We start from the raw sequence: 25,539 nt of genomic DNA, 5'->3' as shown, positions 1-25,539 counted from the left end.
AACATGCGGGGATCTCCTGACAAACACGAGCAATCCTCGCATGTTTTGTGGCTGTCTGACAGCTGAACATGCGCAAGCGGAGTCTCGAGCATACTCAGTGCATATCCGACCACCCTCGTCAAACTCAAGTAACAAGTGCTTGCGCTCATCACTAGAGACTTCCCATCAGTCTAATCCATAACTTTCCTTCTTTTCACAGAAGTTTTTGACATATACATTAGACTTCCTATGTACGGAGGTGTAGCAGACACTCGGAGAATTGATTGTTGGGGAAGATAAGGATCCGGCATGTCAGACTTCAGGCAGCTGTTCCTTTTGTTCTTCCAGAGATAAGCGGCTGCTAGAAATGTCGGTCGGTCAGTGGCAGTGTTATTAGCGCTCCCGTGTACGGCAGAGATAGCCGGGATTGGTCCCATCCAAACCAGCATTCTAATGTGAATGGCAGGTTTTAGATTAGACAGTCTAACGATGTACTAAGTTTATCAGATGAGACGCTATCAGTTAAGTCTTTTTAGATCAAATGCTTAAAATTGCTAAATTCTATTTAAAACAAACAACTTTATTATTTACTTGACATTAAAAATCCTCACCCGTCTCAAGAACAGAGGGATTTTTAATTCTACAGTCCACTGCGTGTTGCCTAGGTTACCAGCCGCCGCTGCAGTTTATCAGAGGTGCCCTGTGTACTTTGTAAGAATCACAGCACTTGCAAGCTGTTTCCAATAGAGCTTGTAAGGGCTGCTCTGCAAACCTGCCTGATCGGAGCATTCAGCCAGCTTAAAGGGGTTGTCCAGTCTTAGAATATTAAGTCTGCAGTCAAAGAGTGCATGCACTGTGAGGATTCTCCAGTGCCGGGGACCGATTAGAGCCCCCAGTAGAGCAGTGATGATAATGCCACCAATGCAGGCGTCCCAACCCAGACATATTTCCCATAGATCAGTAATATATATTCAGGGTTGGATGGATGATACAAGAAGGGCTTAGCCGGCTCTTCTCCTCAAGATCAGAATTCTGCAATGTGACAAATCAATTTAAGACATTGCTCTTAAGACGTGACATATAGCTTCAACTGCTGTGGTGTGACGACAGCGCATGCCGGGGTAAGGCAGAAAACCAATCCAAGTCTTATCTGCAACCTACAGATGCATAAACATGGACGTACACAGTTAGGGCCAGAAATATTTGGACAGTGACACAAGTTTTGTTGTTTTAGCTGTTTACAAAAACATGTTCAGAAATACAATTATATATATAATATGGGCTGAAAGTGCACACTCCCAGCTGCAATATGATAGTTTCCACATCCAAATCGGAGAAAGGGTTTAGGAATCATAGCTCTGTAATGCATAGCGTCCTCTTTTTCAAGGGACCAAAAGTAATTGGACAATGGACTCTAATGGCTGCAATTAACTCTGAAGGCGTCTCCCTCGTTAGCATGTAATCAATGAAGTAGTTAAAAGGTCAGGGGTGGATTCCAGGTGTGTGGTTTTGCATTTGGAAGCTGTTGCTGTGAGCAGACAACATGCGGTCAAAGGAACTCTCAATTGAGGTGAAGCAGAACATCCTGAGGCTGAAAAAAAAGAAAAAATCCATCAGAGAGATAGCAGACATGCTTGGAGTAGCAAAATCAACAGTTGGGTACATTCTGAGAAAAAAGGAATTGACTGGTGAGCTTGGGAACTCAAAAAGGCCTGGGCGTCCACGGATGACAACAGTGGTGGATGATCGCCGCATACTTAATTTGGTGAAGAAGAACCCGTTCACAACATCAACTGAAGTCCAGAACACTCTCAGTGAAGTAGGTGTATCTGTCTCTAAGTCAACAGTAAAGAGAAGACTCCATGACAGTAAATACAAAGGGTTCACATCTAGATGCAAACCATTCATCAATACCAAAAATAGACAGGCCAGAGTTAAATTTGCAGAAAAACACCTCAAGAAGCCAGCTCAGTTCTGGAAAAGTATTCTATGGACAGATGAGACAAAGATCAACCTGTACCAGAATGATGGGAAGAAAAAAGTTTGGAGAAGAAAGGGAACGGCACATGATCCAAGGCACACCACATCCTCTGTAAAACATGGTGGAGGCAACGTGATGGCATGGGCATGCATGGCTTTCAATGGCACTGGGTCACTTGTGTTTATTGATGACATAAGAGCAGACAAGAGTAGCCGGATGAATTCTGAAGTGTACCGGGATATACTTTCAGCCCAGATTCAGCCAAATGCTGCAAAGTTGACTGGACGGCGCTTCATAGTACAGATGGACAATGACCCCAAGCATACAGCCAAAGCTACCCAGGAGTTCATGAGTGCCAAAAAGTGGAACATTCTGCAATGGCCAAGTCAATCTCCAGATCTAAACCCAATTGAGCATGCATTTCACTTGCTCAAATCCAGACTTAAGACGGAAAGACCCACAAACAAGCAAGACCTGAAGGCTGCGGCTGTAAAGGCCTGGCAAAGCATTAAGAAGGAGGAAACCCAGCGTTTGGTGATGTCCATGGGTTCCAGACTTAAGGCAGTGATTGCCTCCAAAGGATTTGCAACAAAATATTGAAAATAAAAATATTTTGTTTGGGTTATGTTTATTTGTCCAATTACTTTTGACCTCCTAAAATGTGGAGTGTTTGTAAAGAAATGTGTACAATTCCTACATTTTCTATCAGATATTTTTGTTCAACCCTTCAAATTAAACGTTACAATCTGCACTTGAATTCTGTTGTAGAGGTTTCATTTCAAATCCAATGTGGTGGCATGCAGAGCCCAACTCGCAAAAATTGTGTCACTGTCCAAATATTTATGGCCCTAACTGTATATATCTAATTTTATAAGTTAATCAGCGGTAGTGGCACAATTTCGATGGACAACATGGCCAAACAAAGAAGCAAGATATTGATGCCTGAAATGTTCGTCGAGAACCTACTCTGTGCAATCCATGTATTTTGGCTTCACCTCTGAGAAGACCACCAGCCAGTGCAGTGGGGGCAATGCAAACATACACCGTTGTCCAACCATAATGATAGGAGAGGAAACCCGATATAGAAACACATAGCATCCTATCATACATGATCGACCGGAATGACTTCAACGCCAAGAGGATGGACCCATGGCCACGTGGATTTTGGGTTGGTTGAAATGATTAATTCCTTTTGAGATCCCATGTTATGTCCAACAGTGAGGTCATCAAGCCAGGAATTGGATGTCGGGACAAGACTTTTCAATGGGCGTGCCAACTGTGCAGGGGTGATGTGACCAAGCATGGGAGGTGCCCACAGAAGGTGGCTGACCAGGGTAGACAACCCAATTAAAATGTGAAATTAATTGACACTGCTTTATGATTTCACCATAACACATTATTTAAAGGCCTCCCTCAACTAAATCAAGTGATTCCCCTAGCCACAGGATAGAGAATAACTTGCTGATCACTGGGGTCCGACCTCCGATGATCCCAAGATAGGGACCCTAAGAAAGAAAGGGGCTCTGTGGAACCCTGTCCTTAATGGAGCGGTGGTGTGCATGCATGGACTCCACTCCAGTCATGGTCTAAGGTAGTGTTTTTCAACCAGTGTGCCGCAACACATGGTCGGGTGTGCCGCGGGGAACGGGAGTCAGCTGTTCTCTGTGCCGACTGTCAAGCTGACAGCCGGCACAGAGAAGCTGCAGCGCGCCGGCTCCCGGAGATCAATTGTACTCGCAGACATCTACCAGCCGCGAGTACAATTGAGGCTCTGACCGCTGGGTCAGAGCGACGCCAGCAGCGCGATCAAGTCATGTGATCACGCTGCTGACGTCACTATCCGGCGCGCAGGAGAAAGAAGAGACTTGGTGGTAAGTGCTCCTGTGCTGTGGAGCTGAAGACACCGAAGATTCAGCGTGGGGTGGGTTTATGGGGAGTATGTGGGGGGATTTATTAAGTGTGTGGGGGGATTTATTAAGTGTGTGGGGGGATTTATTAAGTGTGGGGGGATTTATTCAGTGTGTGGGGGGGATTTATTCAGTGTGTGGGGGGGATTTATTCAGTGAGTGGGGGGATTTATTCAGTGAGTGGGGGGGGATTTATTCAGTGTGTGTGGGGGGGATTTATTCAGTGTGTGGGGGGGATTTATTCAGTGTGTGGGGGGGATTTATTCAGTGTGTACGTGGGGGGGGGCTGGAATTTATTTAGCATGTGTGGGGCGGGGTGCATTTATTCTGTGTGGAAGGGGATGGATTTATTCTATCGGAAGGGCAGTGGATATATTCTGTGGGGGTGAGTGGGGAGATGGGGGTGGACACAGTAGCGAGGGGAAAAATGTGTGCTGACAGTACTGGGAGCAACGGTGATGGGATGTGTGAGGACAGTATGGGGAGTCGGGGGAATGTGTGAGGGGGGAATGTGTGAGGAGGAAATATGGAGAGAGCAAAGGGGTATGTTAGCAGGGGGGGATGTACAGGAGGAGGTATTAGAAATGTGTGCAGACAGTATGGGGGGATGAAAGTGTGAGTGGACACATAATAGATACTGAGTAGTGTGAGGGTAACAGCCAGGAGGAGACAGTATGCCAAGTAGGAGGAGTGTAATGAAGGGGCACAGTAGAGAGACTGGGCTCTCTATGAGGGACACCGTATGAGAAGGCAGTGTGAAGTATGGAAAAGAGAGAGAGGGCAGTGTGAATGGCATGTACCATAAGAGGGACAGTGAGGGTCATATTATGTGCTGGGAATAAAGTGAGAGGCATTTATTTACTCAGGGGCTCAGCCTAGGGCAGATATTGTTATTCCGGAGCATTATAATAACACTGCTATCTTTAAGGGTGTTGTGTCGGGATGTGCTGCAGAAGACAGGAGAAGATGGAAGTCTGCAGAAACGAGCTCTGCCGGTGGATGAGAAGAGTCATCATGGCATCTGGACAAGGTGAAGATGAAAAGAAAGAGGCGACTCCACAAACAACGTCATCTATCAGGTACCTGGATGTAAATGTGTTTTTTTTGTGATACTAATTCTCATTTTTATTTGTTAGGAAGATTAAAGGGGATGTCCAAGGTTGTGATGAGTCTGCAGTCATACTATGTGACTGCAGACTTCTGAATTCTCACAGTGCACACTGCTTTCATAATTCTCTGATGTTGGTGATTTACATACATGCGGTCACGTGCTGACTAGACATGTGTGGCCTCATTCAATGAACATGAATTGACTGAGGCCGGACACGTCTAGTTAGAACGTGGCCAGAAGTATCCAAATCACATGCTTGTGCTGTCATGACCGTCCACTCTGGCCACCGGCAAGGGAGAATCCTGAAAGTGTGCAGTGCTTGAGCTGTGAGAATTCAGAAGCCTGCAGTCACATAGAATGACTGCAGACTTTCATCTCAAACCTGGACGCACCATTTTGTGCCATTTTGGTTGGTGGTGTGCCTCGGGATTTTTTAAGTATAAAAAGTGTGCCGCGGCTCAAAAAAGGTTGAAAATCACTGGTCTAAGGGACTTCCAAAAAAAAAAAAAAGCTGAGCGTAATACTCGTCGTAGACCACTGGTGGACACAGACTGAAAAGGGCCCCTGTGCAAGAATAATAGGCTCTTTGCAGCCTGAGAAGCTCCTAAACATGCAAAATTGCACCTGCTTTAGAGGTAGAAATGGGCCTCCTTACCTCTTCAGCCCTTGTGCGGACGCACAGATTTGCACCAATTATATTGCCCGTCCCTGCCATAGACAATTTAGGACTGGGCTGCAGAACTCCTTTCTCAAGGTGACCAAAGCTCCCATCTTAAAACGATCAGTCCTATTCTATGGATAGGGAGGGGAAAATCACTTGATTTTGGGGGGAATAACCCTTTATTGGGTAATCGAAGTATCTAACAATTGCTTATGGAATGGACACAGAGACCCCCATGAGGAGGAGAGGAGTTCAGATATAAGAATAATTGCACTCATTTTTTGATGATGAGGATCAAAGTAGTAGTAAAGGGTTTTTTTTTTATGATTTCTTTATATTGCTATTTCCGACAAGCATTTTATAGCATGGGACTAGATTTCACTACAGCTAAAACTATCAATGTAACAAGATAGTCATAATGAAACTGATGAACCTGCAAAATCAATTAGATCTTCAATTAAGGATGTCCCTGGGTTCTAGTGAACAGGTAGGAGAAATCATAAGTAAATCGCAATCATACGGATAAAAGACGTGTATGTGGGCATAACGGGAGGAGTCATAGCAGAGCGGAGCTGTCCATAATCGTAAGTCACCGCAGCCACAATCTCACTGCAGAATACACACAAACAGGTTTTCTATGGTGGTAAAAATCCTGGAGATCTCTGTAAGGAATATTAGCACAAATGCATTTTCTATTACATAACTTATGAAGAATGGAAATGGTTAGAATTAAGTAATTAATTGGTTAAGCAATTTTCAGGCAAGAAAAACAAAAATTACATCTACAGAATGGGAGGAATAGAACTAAGCAACAGCACGTGTAAAAAAAAGGCTTGGGTATACTAATAGATCACAGACTGCACAGTGTGATGCAGCAGCAAAAAAGGGAAACAGTTCTAGGATGTATTAAAAGAATCATAGAGTCTAGATCACGTGAAGTAACTATCCAACGGTGGCGCAGTGGATAGCACAGCAGCCTTGCATCGCTGGAGTCCTGGGTTCAAGCCCCACTAAGGACATCTGCAAAGAGTTTGTATGTTCTCTCTGTGTTTGCGTGGGTTTCCTCCGGGTTCTCCGGTTTCCTCCCACATTCCAAAGACACACTGATAGGGAATTTAGATTGTGAGCCCCAACGGGGACAGCAACGATAATGTGTGCAACCTGTAATTTAAAGAGCTGCGGAATATGTTAGCGCTATATAAAAATAAAGATTATTATTTATCCCACTCTACTTCTCCTTGGTCAGGCCTCATCTGGAATACTGTGTCCAGTTCTGGGCACGTTTTAAAAAAGACATTGAAAAACTGGAGCAAGTTCAGAGAGGAGCTACCAGGATGCTGAGCGGACTGCAAAGTATGTCCTACGAGGAACGGTTAAAGGATCTGGGGATGTTTCGCTTTCAGAAAAGAAGGCTAAGAGGAGATTTAAAGGGAACCTGTCACCCCCAAAATCGAAGGTGAGCTAAGCCCACCAGCATCAGGGGCTTATATACAGCATTCTGTAATGCTGTAGATAAGCCCCCGATGTAACCTGAAAGAAAAACAGGTTATATTATACTCACCCAGGGGCGGTCCCGGTCCGATGGGCGCCGCAGTCTGGCGCCTCCTAACTTCATCAGAGAACGTCCTCTTCTTGTCTTCATGCTGCGGCTCCGGCGCAGGCGTAATTTGTCTGTCCTGTTGAGGGCAGAGGAAAGTACTGCAGTGCGCAGGCGCCGGGCCTCTCTGACCTTTCCCGGCACCTGCGCACTGCATTACTTTGCTCTGCCCTCAACAGGGCAGACAAAGTACGCCTGCGCCGGAGCGTGAAGACCAGAACAGGACGTCATCGTAAGAAGGTGGGAGGCCCCGGACCGCGACGCCCATCGGATCGGACCGCCCCTTGGTGAGTATAATATAACCTCTTTTTCTCATCTTTCAGGATACATCGGTGGGCTTATCTACAGCATTACAGAATGCTGCAGATAAGCCCCTGATGCCGGTGGGCTTAGCTCACCTTCTATTCGCTTTAATAGCTTTCCACAAATATCTGAAGGGCTGTCACAGTGTAGAGGGATCATCCTTATTCTTATTTTCACATGGAAACATGAGAAGCAATGGAATAAAACTGATAGGGAGAAGATACAGATTAGATATTAGAAAAAACTTTTTGACAGTGAGGGTGATCAATGAGTGGAACGGGCGGCCACGAGAGGTGGGGAGTTCTCCTTCAATGGAAGTCTTCAAACAGAGGCTGGACAGACATCTGTCTGAGATGGTTTAGTGAATCCTGCATTGAGCGGGGGGTTGGACACGATGACCCCGGAGGTCCCTTCCAACACTAACATTCTATGATTCTAAGTCTCTCGTCCTATTAGACATTCACTTTGCTGCTCCAAATTTCTTATGGATCATAATGGAGAAGGATGCCCATCCAGCGCGATTATTGGCGACCGTGCAGATCCTAAAGTAAGTTATAGTATATCTAACAGCAGCAAGTGACACTATAGATCTGCCCGATCTTACCAAGATCACACATCCCCTAGTACTGGATTGTGCCTCTTTCTTTAACACCTTCCCTACCATTCATTTTTGTGTTTTCGTTTTTGTTTGTTTCTTTCTCCCCTTTCTTCCAAAAGCAATATATTTTTTTGTTTCTTCACTGACATAAGAACTTATTATTTGCAGGGCAAGATGTAGTGTTAAATAAGGACATTAAATTTGAACATTTAAAAAAAAAAAAAAAAAAATCAGGAAAAAATAATTCCAAGTGGGTTGAAATAGTGAAAAAAATACTATTCCACCAGTTTTTTACTTTTTTTTTTATTATTATTTCATTGTTTGGTAAAAGTGACCTGAAAGCATAATTTTCCAGATCAACAGGTTCATGGCAATACCAAATTTCCATAGTTTTATATGTATACACTACTCAAAAAAAGTTAGAGTTTTCGGTGAAAAATTTGGGATGATCCTAAAATGCACCCTGACCTTTTCAGATGAACTTATTGTGATCTTCCCTAGACTTTTGAATGCATATGTCAAATTGTTCAATGTTTCAGGACTTTTGCACAACTTTCTGTTCTCTAACAAAGCGTTTAATGGCAAAATTCACAACAGTTGTTTGATCCATGAATCGCCCAATAAATCGGGGTCCAATTAAAATTGGTATTAACCTTGCTGTTGTCTTCGGTCTGGGGAGACCGATTTTGAACTTTGGTATTTTTTGGGGTGTTCAAGATGCGGTTCTGAAACTTGTGGTTGATTGACCTAAATGAGGATGGGTCGGTCGGCCATGGATTTCAGAGCCGCATCTTGAATATTTTAAAGAATATTGAAGTTCAAGGTCAGTCGTTTTTGACCGAAGACAACAGCAGTGTTAAACAGTCCTCCTCATCACGCTGCTCACATTTTGACATCATGAGACCAAGACGACACCTAAAAATTAACCGGCAGGACCTCGCCATTGTGAGGCCTCAAGAAGGATGTTCTCAGATGGAAGTGGCCACTGAGCTTAGAGTATCAGAGTCATCTGACCTCACCCCCAGGAACAGATGTAATCTTCTTGTATGGGCCTGGGAGCATCTACTCTGGACCAGTGGTCCTCAGTGCTGTTCACTGACGGAAATCGATTCAAGCTGAGCAGAAATGATGGCCGCCAACGATAACGCTAGGCATCAACCACTGTCACCAGATGAGCTTTTGGTGGTGGTGTTACAGTGTGGTCAGTGTGTCTAGTTATACGGAACTGCCCTACGGAAAAATCTATGAAGCCCAAGCTGTGGCCCGTGGCTTGGATTTATGGAAGTACAAAGAAGCCAAAAGGCGGAATAGTAGGCCCAAAAAATGGTTACATGATGCGATTGCTCCATGTAAATCATTGACAGTGGTTAATGCAAACTCTGATAACGGCCAGTGATGGCTGTATAATAGCAGGCACCTGCCGGATATGCATAGGTCACAACTCCTTAGCTTGATACCCTCATCCAAAGTGTATGTTTCCACCTTTTTTCCACCCTGAAGGAAGAATCAGACGGTCGTATAACTCAGATGAGGATCGCAACGCTCGGACTGGCCTTTGGCTCTCCCGACCCAAGTATGACAGCTACATAGAAATACATGCCGTCACTCTCAGGTCGGGAGAGCAGCCAGCCAGTCCAAGCATTGCGTTGTGATCCTCGTCCGAGTTATAAAGCCATATGAATCTTTCTTGAGGCTGGAAAAAAGGTGGAAACATACATACTTTGGGTGGGGGGGTATATGAATCAGGCTAAGGAGTTGTGCCCCATGCATAACCGGCAGGTGCCTGCTGTGTTATACATGCTGTCACTATCAGATCGGGAGAGCCGACAGCCAGTCCCAGAATTCCGTTGTGATCCTCGTCCAAGTTATACAGCCATCTGACTCTTCCCTAATGGTATTTTCTTACATTATAGACTCCCCTTCCCCATTTTACTACCTAAGCACTTATCTCAATTCTTTGCATTGTCCCATTCCGCTCGGAAATATGCAAAATGTATGTTACTACTGTCCCCGGAGAATATCCCTGCACACTGACCGCGTTGCAATAAGGGGTGACCAAATCGACTGTGTTACACCAATTTTCTTCATTCCAGGAGGCATAACAGAGGTACGTCACAACACAGACGCTCCAGCACTGATATTTTATGGGAAATAGAAGTTATCTACGCCAAGTAACGCGACAGGTTCTCATTCACACTGATGCCATGGCGATTAGATATTCCATTAATGTCTGATCCCTGGGAACCCCGCTGATGCATATAAAGTAGGGACTGTGGAGGACTGAAATAGATCTCTAATTACGCCCATGAACTATATGAAATGGCGACATATATGAAGGTAAAATGCTTCTCGGATTTTAGTCTCTGGATTTCCATGCCATGAATAACATAGCTTAGTAAATGAAATCCCATCATGGCTCACGGACACAATCCTTGACATTGGAAGATGCCTCCTTTTCCACAGGACGCGGCAGCTGCTGTTCCCTACACGTCGCTGCGCGGGCAATGCACCATATCTGGCTGCCGTAGTCGAGCGCTGCACGTAATGGGGGCAATTGCAATGTCATAGGGAGCAATCATCAGGCATAGTAGTCATCCGTGGATGGGTCCGTACAATGGCAGTCACGATGAATGCAGGCCGAACGAGCGGCCGCAGCGTCACTTTGTGCCTAATTGTCGGTGTCAAAGAAAATGGGAGCAGAAGAAAGGAGCGGGCGAGAAGCACACTGACATCAAAGAGCTGCTAAGTCCTTCCCGATTTCAGAGTAGTGAGGAGTTCAAGGGTTAAAGCACTAGCTTAAAGGGGGTACTTTTATCCACATGTGGGTAAGTGGAGAGAGGCTACAGGATGGGGTAGGCAGGGGACCCTCATCTATCCTGCCCTAAATGTCAATTCGCCCTTAAGCCCCTTTTTCATAAGCTCTTGTTCACATTTGATCGCATCCCTTATGTGGACATTACAGCCATTATGACTAAACGAGGGAACGATCACAAGTGGCACAAGGGAAGCACCATGTACATGGACCCCAGCGAGAGCTGGTCAACGGGACGGATCATCGATCGGCGCTCGATTCAGACAGAAAATCTCCCGATACAAAAGGACCCTTGTGACCAATTTAGGCAAGTCGATAATCGGCCAACGAGGGAAAGTGGCAATTGTCGGCCCGTGGAAGGAGGCCGGCGATCACACAAGGTACAAGCTAAACACTCGATCAGGTTCAATGATTTTTTCCATGCACAAAAGAAAAATCAACAGTTATTAGCAGATGTGCTGCCAATAACACAATAATGTATATGGGGGCAGAATGGTCGTACTAAAAATCATCGTTATCAGGTGTGCTGCCAATAACACGAATATGTATATGGGGGTAGAATGGTCGTACTAAAAATCATCGTTATCAGGTGTGCTGCCAATAACATGATACTGTATATGGGGGTAGAATGGTCGTACTAAAAATCATCGTTATCAGGTGTGCTGCCAATAACATGATACTGTATATGGGGTAGAATGGTCGTACTAAAAATCATCGTTATCAGGTGTGCTGCCAATAACATGATACTGTATATGGAGGTAGAATGGTCGTACTAAAAATCATCGTTATCAGATGTGCTGCCAATAACACGATAATGTATATGGGGGTAGAATGGTCGTACTAAAAATCATCGTTATCAGATGTGCTGCCAATAACACGATAATGTATATGGAGGTAGAATGGTCATACTAAAAATCATCGTTATCAGGTGTGCTGCCAATAACATGATGCTGTATATGGAGGTAGAATGGTCGTACTAAAAATCATCGTTATCAGGTGTGCTGCCAATAACCCGAGACTGTATATGGAGGTAGAATGGTCGTACTAAAAATCATCGTTATCAGATGTGCTGCCAATAACATGATACTGTATATGGAGGTAGAATGGTTGTACTAAAAATCATTGTTATCAGATGTGCTGCCAATAACATGATACTGTATATGGAGGTAGAATGGTCGTACTAAAAATCATCGTTATCAGATGTGCTGCCAATAACACAATACTGTATATGGAGGCAGAATGGTCGTACTAAAAATCATTGTTATCAGATGTGCTGCCAATAACACGATACTGTATATGGAGGTAGAATGGTTGTACTAAAAATCATCGTTATCAGATGTGCTGCCAATAACACGATACTGTATATGGGGGTAGAATGGTCGTACTAAAAATCATCGTTATCAGATGTGCTGCCAATAACATAATACTGTATATGGAGGTAGAATGGTCGTACTAAAAATCATTGTTATCAGATGTGCTGCCAATAACATAATACTGTATATGGAGGTAGAATGGTCGTACTAAAAATCATTGTTATCAGATGTGCTGCCAATAACATGATACTGTATATGGGGGTAGAATGGTCGTACTAAAAATCATCGTTATCAGATGTGCTGCCAATAACACGATACTGTATATGGAGGTAGAATGGTCGTACTAAAAATCATCGTTATCAGATGTGCTGCCAATAACACGATACTGTATATGGAGGCAGAATGGTCGTACTAAAAATCATTGTTATCAGATGTGCTGCCAATAACACGATACTGTATATGGAGGTAGAATGGTCGTACTAAAAATCGTTATCAGATGTGCTGCCAATAACACGATACTGTATATGGAGGTAGAATGGTCGTACTAAAAATCATTGTTATCAGATGTGCTGCCAATAACATGATACTGTATATGGGGGTAGAATGGTCGTACTAAAAATCATCGTTATCAGATGTGCTGCCAATAACACGATACTGTATATGGGGGTAGAATGGTCGTACTAAAAATCATCGTTCTCAGATGTGCTGCCAATAACACGATACTGTATATGGAGGCAGAATGGTCGTACTAAAAATCATCGTTATCAGATGTGCTGCCAATAACACGATACTGTATATGGTGAGAACTTATTGATCAGTCCCTATTCATTCCCTATAGGGCTACACTGGATTTTTTTCACGCAGCCCCATAGAGAATGCGTGGAGCGCCGCTGGGGTGTCCAACCTGTCTCTCCATTTTGTAACAGTTCCCCAATATGCTGACTCCCAGTGGTCGGACCCCCACCGATCGGGAAGTTATCACCTATCCTGCGGCTGTACTGCACAATCGTTTGTTTTAGCTCCCATATAGCCCTGACCTTCAGTGTACCCTGTGCTGTACGTACACACATGGGGGGAGACCTGTCAATCAACTGCAGAGGGTGGGGAGAAGTCAGATGTGAACAGTGAATGGAGCAGAGACACCACCGCGCCATAAACGGTTTAGTGGCTGTTCTCGGGTACTGCAGCTCTGCTCCCATTCACTTCAGTACAAACCGAGCTGTAATATTATCCTTTCTAAACCTCTCTCACCGGGCCCGGATTACGGATTGATGCTGCAGGGAGGAGATATATAGAGGCCGCCGTTTGCCCATACTGTGCAATGGTAAATTCAAAGAACTCGCAAGAAAAAAGAACAACGAAAAGTAAATCGTGACTTGCACTTATGCAAATAACTTTTTTCCGTACAAGTAATATGCGCATGTGGATGTGCCTTGTGCCGGATTCACACATCCCTGGTTATGGGCAGCAATGCATGGACCGGCGGCGGGTCTCCAAGGAAGCCGTGGAGACTTTTCATGAATCACGGAGGTGTGAACGCAGCCATCTCCCATTGGGGGCCTTATATAGCGGCTACGGTATAAAGAAAGTAGAGTATACGGATTCTATGGACTAAAGTAGTCCACTATGGTCGCGTTCGTATGGTCGCATCAAAAATGGAACCAGTTACGACTGCAAATTACGGAACAGACCGTGTGCCCGTCCACGCGCCGGAGATACCTTTACATTGCATTCATTACTCCGGACCATATAACAGATCAAAGTGGCGCATGCTGCAGGGGGGTCTCCACGAAATCGGCCCTGTGCACCGCCACACTGGCTATAAGGGGTCCGTATGCTGTATGCGGTGCACGCGGACCGATTCTATGCCCTAGAGGTATAATGAGACACGGACACCGCGACATGAACGAAGCCCCTACGGCAGACGTGATAGGACCAGTGTGGACCCCCAGCGGGGCTAGCGGTGCCCAGCACGTCGGCGCCATCCATCAGCTGCGTCTTGTGAGCCCGCACCAACGTCCACGGCTCATCTCCAGGCGCTAAATGTGTAACCCGAGGCAGGAGACGTTCCGGCACAATCTACTAGCCAAACATCAACATCAATAAAACCGATCCCGGCAGCAAATGTTGTGATTCGCATCGAATGACTAAAAAGGTTACACAGGAGCTGATGGGACAGTGCGATGTAGTCGAGCTAAGGGTTAAACCCGAGACGATGAGAGTAGTTGTCTTCATTTTCAAAGCGAAGAAGGAGAAATCAGCGCAGCGTTGCCCCTGTTCTCCCCGGTGTGGGACCACAACAGCGCCCGCAGGTGCCACGCTGCTCTATTGTGCATCCCCGCACACACCTCACCATTTGCTCCCTATTTCGGCCTGGGCGTCCTTCATCCTTTGGGCACATCTGGCCGCCGCAGGGTACGGTCGGGGGCACTCGTCTCCGCCAGCAGAGGCAGGAAGCGGTTAATGGAGCACAAGCTCCTTATTGTTCGCCTGTCAATGAAGCGGCAGCGCGCGAGTAGCTGATCCCCAGTCCCTGCCACTAAAGCCATTCACAGCGGCCACATTTCCTCCTGATGGAGCCGTCCGCAGCGCCGGGCGACCATCCTGCCCCTCTACAGCGCTCCTCTCCCCCCGCGGCGGAGCCTGCGCCCCGGGCACTTGCCCGTTAGTCCCCCCCTAACGTAGAACTTCTCACCGCCGTCAGGATATATCGATCCGATCCATTCTGACCCCCTCCGTTATTATAATCCCGGGATAATCTATAGGACGGCGGTTTATATCCTGACGGATGGTGACGGGACAATCCGATATCACAACAATCCGCCACTATCGCGACTCTCGACAAGATATAAAGTCACAGAGGGGGTTGGGGCAGCCAAGGATGGTAAATAATGATACTATGTGACAACTCCAGGGGGGAAATCCAGATAAAAAGCTGCAACAATGTAACAAACCAGCGGTAACAATAGCGGCAGCCGCCAGGGCAGAGACAGGCAGCAGAGCGAGGAGGAAGGAGCGATGGAGGCGGCAGCAGCACCACAGAAGACAGCGATAGTCGGCAGGAGGAGGACGAGAGCGCGACATTCTCCAGCACCGACACGGTTAATGCCTCCCTCTGCCGCCACAAGGCTTATGTCGCGACAAGAGAGCAGCGCATCGCGCCCGGGCGCCAGAACAGGTCAGGGTATCGCGACATCCAGGGCGCTGCTGTCATCCCCCGCCCGCCCGGGAGACGTCCGGCAGCGCACAAAAGACACGACATGACAATAAGCCCCACAGTCGGCGGCGGCAGCGGCAGCAGCAGGCCGGAGACACCCGCACACCCCACACCCGCTGCCTCCCTACCTGCCGTGGAACCAGTCCTTGCAGGCGTCGCACTCGATCATAAACCGGGTCACGTCGTAGGGCAGGCGGCAGATGCAGTACACAGGCACCGTCGCCATGTTAGATCCCCGCTCACAACAACACTCCCAGGGAGGGACTGACAGGACACCGGGGAGGGAAGGAGGGCGCACGGCGGAGAGGCGGGAGGACGAGCCGCCCCCGGGACTCCGGATCCGGACACAATGCGGGCAAAAATGCGGGAAACTTTCCGTGGTCTCTCCCCGAGCTCCTCCCGGATCCGAGCGAGGGAGGCGGCGGCTGAGCGGGGCTCGGAGCGGGGACAGGCTTTGTCTGTGTGCCCCCTGGTGACGGCTCCGCACACCGAGGGCTCCCCTGTATACGGCTGCACACCGGGTATAACACCCTGTATACGGCTGCACACCGGGTATAACACCCTCTATAAGGCTGCACACCGGGTATAACACCCTCTATAAGGCTGCACACCGGGTATAACACCCTCTATAAGGCTGCACACCGGGTATAACACCCTCTATAAGGCTGCACACCGGGTATAACACCCTCTATAAGGCTGCACACCGGGTATAACACCCTGTATACGGCTGCACACCGGGTATAACACCCTGTATACGGCTGCACACCGGGTATAACACCCTCTATAAGGCTGCACACCGGGTATATCACCCTCTATAAGGCTGCACACCGGGTATAACACCCTGTATACGGCTGCACACCGGGTATAACACCCTCTATAAGGCTGCACACCGGGTATAACACCCTGTATACGGCTGCACACCGGGTATAACACCCTGTATGAGGCTGCACACCGGGTATAACACCCTCTATAAGGCTGCACACCGGGTATAACACCCTGTATACGGCTGCACACCGGGTATAACACCCTGTATGAGGCTGCACACCGGGTATAACACCCTCTATAAGGCTGCACACCGGGTATAACACCCTCTATAAGGCTGCACACCGGGTATAACACCCTGTATACGGCTGCACACCGGGTATAACACCCTCTATAAGGCTGCACACCGGGTATAACACCCTGTATAAGGCTGCACACCGGGTATAACACCCTCTATAAGGCTGCACACCGGGTATAACACCCTCTATAAGGCTGCACACCGGGTATAACACCCTCTATAAGGCTGCACACCGGGTATAACACCCTCTATAAGGCTGCACACCGGGTATAACACCCTCTATAAGGCTGCACACCGGGTATAACACCCTCTATAAGGCTGCACACCGGGTATAACACCCTCTATAAGGCTGCACATCGGGTATAACAACCTGTATAAGGCTGCACACCGGGTATAACACCCTCTATAAGGCTGCACACCGGGTATAACACCCTGTATACGGCTGCACACCGGGTATAACACCCTGTATGAGTCTGCACACCGGGTATAACACCCTGTATGAGGCTGCACACCGGGTATAACACCCTGTATGAGGCTGCACACCGGGTATAACACCCTGTATGAGGCTGCACACCGGGTATAACACCCTGTATGAGGCTGCACACCGGGTATAACACCCTGTATGAGGCTGCACACCGGGTATAACACCCTGTATGAGGCTGCACACCGGGTATAACACCCTGTATGAGGCTGCACACCGGGTATAACACCCTGTATGAGGCTGCACACCGGGTATAACACCCTGTATGAGGCTGCACACCGGGTATAACACCCTGTATGAGGCTGCACACCGGGTATAACACCCTGTATGAGGCTGCACACCGGGTATAACACCCTGTATGAGGCTGCACACCGGGTATAACACCCTGTATGAGGCTGCACACCGGGTATAACACCCTGTATGAGGCTGCACACCGGGTATAACACCCTGTATACGGCTGCACACCGGGTATAACACCCTGTATACGGCTGCACGCCGGGTATAACACCCTCTATAAGGCTGCACGCCGGGTATAACACCCTCTATAAGGCTGCAAGCCGGGTATAACACCCTGTATAAGGCTGCACACCGGGTATAACACCCTGTATGAGGCTGCACACGGGTATAACACCCTGTATGAGGCTGCACTCCGGGTACAACACCCTCTATAAGGCTGCAAACCGGGTATAACACCCTGTATACGGCTGCACACCGGGTATAACACCCTGTATACGGCTGCACACCGGGTATAACACCCTGTATACGGCTGCACACCGGGTATAACACCCTGCATATATCACCCTATATAACCGGGTATAGTACTGTATATAACACCCTGTATAAGGCTGCACACCGGGTATAACACCCTGTATAAGGCTGCACACCGGGTATAACACCCTGTATGAGGCTGCACACCGGGTATAGCACCCTGTATAAGGCTGCAAACCGGGCATAACACCCTGTATAAGGCTGCACACCGGGTATAACACCCTGTATAAGGCTGCAACCCGGGTATAACACACTCTATAAGGCTGCACACCGGGTATAACACCCTGTATGAGGCTGCACACCGGGTATAACACCCTGTATGAGGCTGCACACCGGGTATAACACCCTGTATGAGGCTGCACACCGGGTATAACACCCTGTATGAGGCTGCACACCGGGTATAACACCCTGTATGAGGCTGCACACCGGGTATAACACCCTGTATACGGCTGCACACCGGGTATAACACCCTGTATACGGCTGCACACCGGGTATAACACCCTCTATAAGGCTGCACACCGGGTATAACACCCTGTATAAGGCTGCAACCTGGGTATAATACCCTCTATAAGGCTGCACACCGGGTATAACACCCTGTATAAGGCTGCAAACCGGGTATAACACCCTATATAAGGCTGCAAACCAGGTATAACACCCTATATAAGGCTGCACACCGAGTATAACACCCTGTATGAGGCTGCACACCGGGTCTAACACCCTGTATAAGGGTGCACACCGGGTATAACGCCCTGTATAAGGCTGAAAACCGGGTATAACACTCTGTATAAGGCTGCACACCGGGTATAACACCCTGTATGAGGCTGCAAACCGGGTATAACACCCTATATAAGGCTGAACACCGGGTATAACACCCTATATAAGGCTGCACACCGGGTATAACACCCTGTATAAGGCTGCAAACCGGGTATAACACCCTATATAAGGCTGCACACTGGGTATAACACCCTGTATAAGGCTGCACACCGGGTATAACACCCTATATAAGGCTGCAAACCAGGTATAACACCCTATATAAGGCTGCACACCGGGTATAACACCCTGTATGAGGCTGCACACCGGGTATAACACCCTGTATAAGGGTGCACACCGGGTATAACACCCTGTATAAGGCTGCACACCGGGTATAACACCCTGTATAAGGCTGCAAACCGGGTATAACACTCTGTATAAGGCTGCAAACCGGGCATAACACCCTCTATAAGGCTGCACACCGGGTATAACACCCTGTATGAGGCTGCACACCGGGTATAACACCCTGTATAAGGGTGCACACCGGGTATAACACCCTGTATAAGGCTGCACACCGGGTATAACACCCTGTATAAGGCTGCAAACCGGGTATAACACCCTGTATAAGGCTGAAAACCGGGTATAACACCCTATATAAGGCTGAAAACTGGGTATAACACCCTGTATAAGGCTGCACACCGGGTATAACACCCTGCATATATCACCCTATATAACCGGGTATAGTACTGTATATAACACCCTGTATAAGGCTGCAAACCAGGTATAACACCCTGTATAAGGCTGCCAACCGGGTACAACACCCTGTATGAGGCTGCACACCGGGTATAACACCCTGTATAAGGCTGCACACTGGGTACAACACCCTATATAAGGCTGCACACCGGGTATAACACCCTGTATAAGGCTGCAAACCGGGTACAACACCCTATATAAGGCTGCACACCGGGTACAACACCCTGTATGAGGCTGCACACCGGGTATAACACCCTGTATAAGGCTGCACACTGGGTACAACACCCTATATAAGGCTGCACACCGGGTACAACACCCTGTATAAGGCTGCACACTGGGTATAACACCCTATATAAGGCTGCAAACCCGGCATAACACCCTGTAAAAGGCTGCAAACCGGGTATAACACCCTGTATAAGGCTGCACACCGGGTATAACACCCTATATAAGGCTGCACACAGGGTATAACACCCTGTATAAGGCTGCAAACCGGGTATAACACCCTGCATATATCACCCTATATAACGGGGTATAGTACTGTATATAACACCCTGTATAAGGCTGCAAACCGGGTATAACACCCTGTATAAGGCTGCAAATCGGGTATAACACTCTGTATATATCACGCTATATAACTGGGTATAACACCCTGTATAGTACTGTATATAACACTCTATATATCACCCTATGTAACCGGGAATAACACCCTTTATAGTACTGTATATAACACCCTGTATAAGGCTGCAAATCGGGTATAACACTCTGTATATATCACCCTATATAACTGGGTATAACACCCTGTATAGTACTGTATATAACACTCTATATATCACCCTATATAACCGGGTATAACACCCTGTATAGTACTGTATATAACACCCTGTATAAGGCTGCAAATCGGGTATAACACCCTGTATAAGGCTGCAAATCGGGTATAACACTCTGTATATATCTCCCTATATAACTCGGTATAACACCCTGTATAGTACTGTATATAACACCCTGTGTTAGGGTTGGCGGAACGCACCAAATATATAATTTATTAAATGGAATTGGTGCGTTCGCAACCCGGGATCCACCGTGCAGGAAAGCACCTGCTGCTAAATAATGGCGGCTCTATATGGCGGTGTATACCAACTCTGTTAGCTTCACAGAGTAACCGCGAGAGGAAAGCTCTGTGCCCTGTTAGACTTTCACAGAGGCACAGGCCAACTACCCAGATGTGAGCAGTGAGTGGTCATGCATGCATACTCAATCTCCTCGCGGGAGGAGCCAGCATTCTAGGGGCTTATTTCAGCCGGGTCCCTGAACACACTTATACACAATCTCCTCGCCGGAGGTGCCAGCATTCTAGGGGCTTATTTCAGCCGGGTCCCTGAACACATTCAAACACATGACCACATTGGCGCAAAGCATATAGCAAAAGACGATACTAGCGCATGGCCGTGCGGTCATGCGCAGTTTATATAGTTGCAGCACAGGAAGCTGCTACTGAAGTTTTTGCCCTTTCAGGACCTTCCAGAAGGACCAATGGAAAGTGCTGCAGTACCTGAGCATGTTTTGCCCTTTCAGGACCTTCCAGAAGGACCAATGGAATGTACTGCAGCACCTGAGCATGTGACCGAACATGTGGCCCTCGACCTCCAATGGGAGACCCTGCCCTGGGCATGCTCAGTGTGAGTAAACAAGGACTTAGTCCCAGAGAGGCTCGCTCGCCGCAGATCAGTGCAGGGTACCATAGGAAAGCCAGAAAAGGCAGTAGTGACCCTATGCACCGAATCAGCCCCAGCGAGACGCTGGGAGCGACGTCTCCGCTGAGCAGAGCCCACTGCGGCCGATACCGAATGGGAGACCGCAGCAGACACGGATCGAGATTCCCCCTGTGCAGCAGAGGAAACTCGACTCCTAACACCCTGTATAAGGCTGCACTCCGGGTATAACACCCTGCATATATCACCCTATATAACCGGGTATAGTACTGTATATAACACCCTGTATAAGGCTGCAAACCGGGTCTAGCACCTTATATAAGGCTGCACACCGGGTATAACACCCTCTATAAGGCTGCAAACCGGGTATAACACCCTCTATAAGGCTGCAAACCGGGTACAACACCCTGTATAAGGCTGCAAACCGGGTATAACACCCTGTATAAGGCTGCAAACCGGGTATAACGCCCTGTATAGGGCTGCAAGCCGGGTATAACACCCTGTATAAGGCTGCAAACCGGGTATAACACCCTGCATATATCACCCTATATAACCGGGTATAACACCCTGTACAAGGCTGCAAACTGGGTATAACACTCTGTATATATCACCCTATATAACTGAGAATAACACCCTGTATAGTACTGTATATAACACTCTATATACAATATCATCCTATATAACTGGGTATAACACCCTGTATAGTACTGTTTATAACACCTTGTATAAGGCTGCAAACCAGGTATAACACCCTGTATAAGGCTGCAAACCGGGTATAACGCCCTGTATAAGGCTGCAACCCGGGTATAACACTCTGCATATATCACCCTATATAACCGGGTATAACACCCTGTATAAGGCTGGAAACCGGGTATAACACTCTGTATATATCACCCTATATCACTGGGTATAACACCCTGTATAGTATTGTATATAACACTCTATATATCACCCTATATAACCGGGTATAACACCCTGTATAGTACTGAATATAACACCCTGTATAAGGCTGCAAACTGGATAAAACACCCTGTATAAGGCTGCAAACTGGGTATAACACCCTGTATAAGGCTGCAAACCGGGTATAACACTCTATATATCACCCTATATAACTGGGTATAACACCCTGTATAATACTGTATATAACACCCTGTATAAGGCTGCAAACCGAGTAGTTGCTTCCTGTAGCCTTTAATGAGTTCCTGGATGAAGGTATTTTGACCATTCCTCTTTACAACACAATTCCAGTTCAGTTAAGTTTGATGATCGCCGAGCATGGACAGCCCTCTTCAAATGTTCCCACAGATGTCCAATGATAATCAGGTCTGGGGACTGGGATGGCCATTCCAGAACAGTGTAATTGTTCCTCTGCATGAATGCCTAAGTAGATTTGGAGCGGTGTTTTGGATCATTGTCTTGCTGAAAGATCCATCCCCTGCGTAACTTCAACTTTGTCACTGATTCATGAACATTATTGTCAAGAATCTGCTGATACTGAGAGGAATCCATGCGTCCCTCAACTTTAACAAGATTCCCGGTGCCGGCATTGGCCACACAGCCCCAAAGCATGATGGAACCTCCACCAAATTTTACTATGGGTAGCAAGTGTTTTTCTTGGAATGCTGTATTTTTGGGCCGCCATGAATAATGCCTTTTTGTATGACCAAACAACTCAATCTTGGTTTCATCAGTCCACAGGACCTTCTTCCAAAAAGAAATTGGCTTCTCCAAATGTGCTTTTGCATACCTCAGCCGACTCGGTTTGTGGCGTGCTTGCAGAAACGGCTTCTTTCGCATCACTCTCCCATACAGCTTCTCCTTGTGCAAAGTGCGTTGTATAGTTGACCGATGCACAGTGACACCATCTGCAGCAAGTTGATGCTGCAGCTCTCTGGAGGTGGTCTGAGGATTGTCCTTGACTGATCTCACCATTCTTCTTCTTCTGCCTTTCTGATGTTTTTTTTGGCCTGCCACTTCTGGCCTTAACAAGAACTGTACCTGTGTTCTTCCATTTCCTTACTATGTTCCTCACAGTGGAAATTCACAGGTGAAATCTCTGAGACAGCTTTTTGTATCCTTCCCCTGAACAACTATGTTGAATAATCTTTGTTTTCAGATCATTAGACAGTTCTTTTGAGAAGCCCATGATGCCACTCTTCAGAGAAGATTCGAACAGGAGAACAACTTGCAAGTGGCCACTTTAAGTAGCTTTTCTCATGATTGCATACACCTGGCTATGAAGTTCAAAGCTCAATGAGGTTAGAAAACCAAAAAAAGTGCTTTAACCCCTCTGTGACCTTAGACGTACTATCCCGTCGAGGTGCCCTGGGCTTATCTGACCCTGGACGGGATAGTACGTCATAGCCGATCGGCCGCGCTCACGGGGGGAGCGCGGCCGATCGCGGCCGGGTGTCAGCTGCTTATCGCAGCTGACATCCGGCACTATGTGCCAGGAGCGGTCACGGACCGCCCCCGGCACATTAACCCCTGGCACACCGCGATCAAAGATGATCGCGATGTGCCGGCGGTGCAGGGAAGCACCGCGCAGGGAGGGGGCTCCCTGCGGGCTTCCCTGAGACCCCCGGAGCAACGCGATGTGATCGCGTTGCTGCGAAGGTCTCACCTCCCTCCCTGCTCCCTCCAGCCCCGGATCCAAGATGGCCGCGGATCCGGGTCCTGCAGGGAGGGAGGTGGCTTCACAGAGCCTGCTCAGAGCAGGCACTGTGAAGCCTGCAGCGCTGCATGTCAGATCAGTGATCTGACAGAGTGCTGTGCAAACTGTCAGATCACTGATCTGTGATGTCCCCCCCTGGGACAAAGTAAAAAAGTAAAAAAAAAAATTTCCAAATGTGTAAAAAAAATAAAAAAAAATATTCCAAAATAATGAAAAAAAAAAAAAAATATTATTCCCATAAATACATTTCTTCATCTAAATAAAAAAAAAAACCAATAAAAGTACACATATTTAGTATCGCCGTGTCCGTAACGACCCGACCTATAAAACTGTCCCACTAGTTAACCCCTTCAGTAAACACCGTAAGAAAAAAAAAAAAAAAAACGAGGCAAAAAACAACGCTTTATTATCATACCGCCGAACAAAAAGTGGAATAACACGCGATCAAAAAGACAGATATAAATACCCATGGTACCGCTGAAAGCGTCATATTGTCCCGCAAAAAAAGAGCCGCCATACAGCATCATCAGCAAAAAAATAAAAAAGTTATAGTCCTGAGAATAAAGCGATGCAAAAATAATTATTTTTTCTGTAAAATAGTTTTTATCGTATAAAAGCGCCAAACCATAAAAAAAATTATATAAATGAGGTATCGCTGTAATCGCACTGACCCGAAGAATAAAACTGATTTATCAATTTTACTAAACGCGGAACGGTATAAACGCCTCCCCCAATAGAAATTCATGAATAGCTGGCTTTTGGTCATTCTTCCTCACAAAAATCGGAATAAAAAGCGATCAAAAAATGTCACGTGCCCAAAAATGTTTTCAATAAAAACGTCAACTCGTCCCGCAACAAACAAGACCTCACATGACTCTGTGGACCAAAATATGGAAAAATTATAGCTCTCAAAATGTGGTATTGCAAAAAATATTTTTTGCAATAAAAAGGGTCTTTCAGTGTGTGACGGCTGCCAATCATAAAAATCCGCTAAAAAACCCGCTATAAAAGTAAATCAAACCCCCCTTCATCACCCCCTTAGTTAGGGAAAAATAAAAAAAAATGTATTTATTTCCATTTTCCCATTAGGGCTAGGGTTAGGGCTAGGGTTAGGGCTAGGGTTAGGGTTAGGGCTAGGGTTAGGGCTAGGGTTAGGGCTAGGGTTAGGGCTAGGGTTAGGGCTAGGGTTAGGGCTAGGGTTAGGGCTAGGGTTAGGGCTAGGGTTAGGGTTAGGGTTGGGGCTACAGTTAGGGTTGGGGCTAAAGTTAGGGTTAGGGTTTAGATTACATTTACAGTTGGGAATAGGGTTGGGATTAGGGTTAGGGGTGTGTCAGGGTTAGAGGTGTGGTTAGGGTTACCGTTGGAATTAGGGTTAGGGGTGTGTTTAGATTAGGGTTTCAGTTATAATTGGGGGGTTTCCACTGTTTCGGCACATCAGGGGCTCTCCAAACACGACATGGCGTCCGATCTCAATTCCAGCCAATTCTGCGTTGAAAAAGTAAAACAGTGCTCCTTCCCTTCCGAGCTCTCCTGTGTGCCCAAACAGGAGTTTACCCCAACATATGGGGTATCAGCGTACTCAGGACAAATTGGACAACAACTTTTGTGGACCAATTTCTCCTGTTACCCTTGGGAAAATACAAAACTGGGGGCTAAAAAATAATTTTTGTGGGAAAACAAAAAGATTTTTTATTTTCACGGCTCTGCGTTATAAACTGTAGTGAAACACTTGGGGGTTCAAAGTTCTCACAACACATCTAGATAAGTTCATTGAGGGGTCTAGTTTCCAATATGGGGTCACTTGTGGGGGGTTTCTACTGTTTAGGTACATTAGGGGCTCTGCAAACGCAATGTGACGCCTGCAG

At 46.9% G+C, this 25,539-nt stretch overlaps 1 protein-coding gene across 5 annotated transcripts in view; it reads right to left on the bottom strand.

Moving 5' to 3' along the window:
• PHF2 (PHD finger protein 2) overlaps positions 1-15,937 on the bottom strand; it is a 224,509-nt gene extending 208,572 nt beyond the window's left edge. For 2 of the 5 annotated variants that reach the window (XM_069736751.1, XM_069736753.1), the window contains exon 1: positions 15,608-15,875. In XM_069736751.1, coding sequence (XP_069592852.1) covers positions 15,608-15,705 — 98 coding nt within the window. In that variant the 5' untranslated portion in view covers positions 15,706-15,875. Of the gene's footprint in view, positions 1-15,607 lie in introns of all 5 variants that reach the window. The other 3 variants (XM_069736754.1, XM_069736752.1, XM_069736750.1) reach the window with 3 other exon arrangements.
• Positions 15,938-25,539: the final 9,602 nt, after the last annotated feature.

The sequence above is a fragment of the Ranitomeya imitator genome, chromosome 8, assembly GCF_032444005.1.
Source record: "Ranitomeya imitator isolate aRanImi1 chromosome 8, aRanImi1.pri, whole genome shotgun sequence".
NCBI classification, from domain to species: domain Eukaryota; kingdom Metazoa; phylum Chordata; class Amphibia; order Anura; family Dendrobatidae; genus Ranitomeya; species Ranitomeya imitator.
This window is presented reverse-complemented; position numbering and strand designations above follow the sequence as displayed.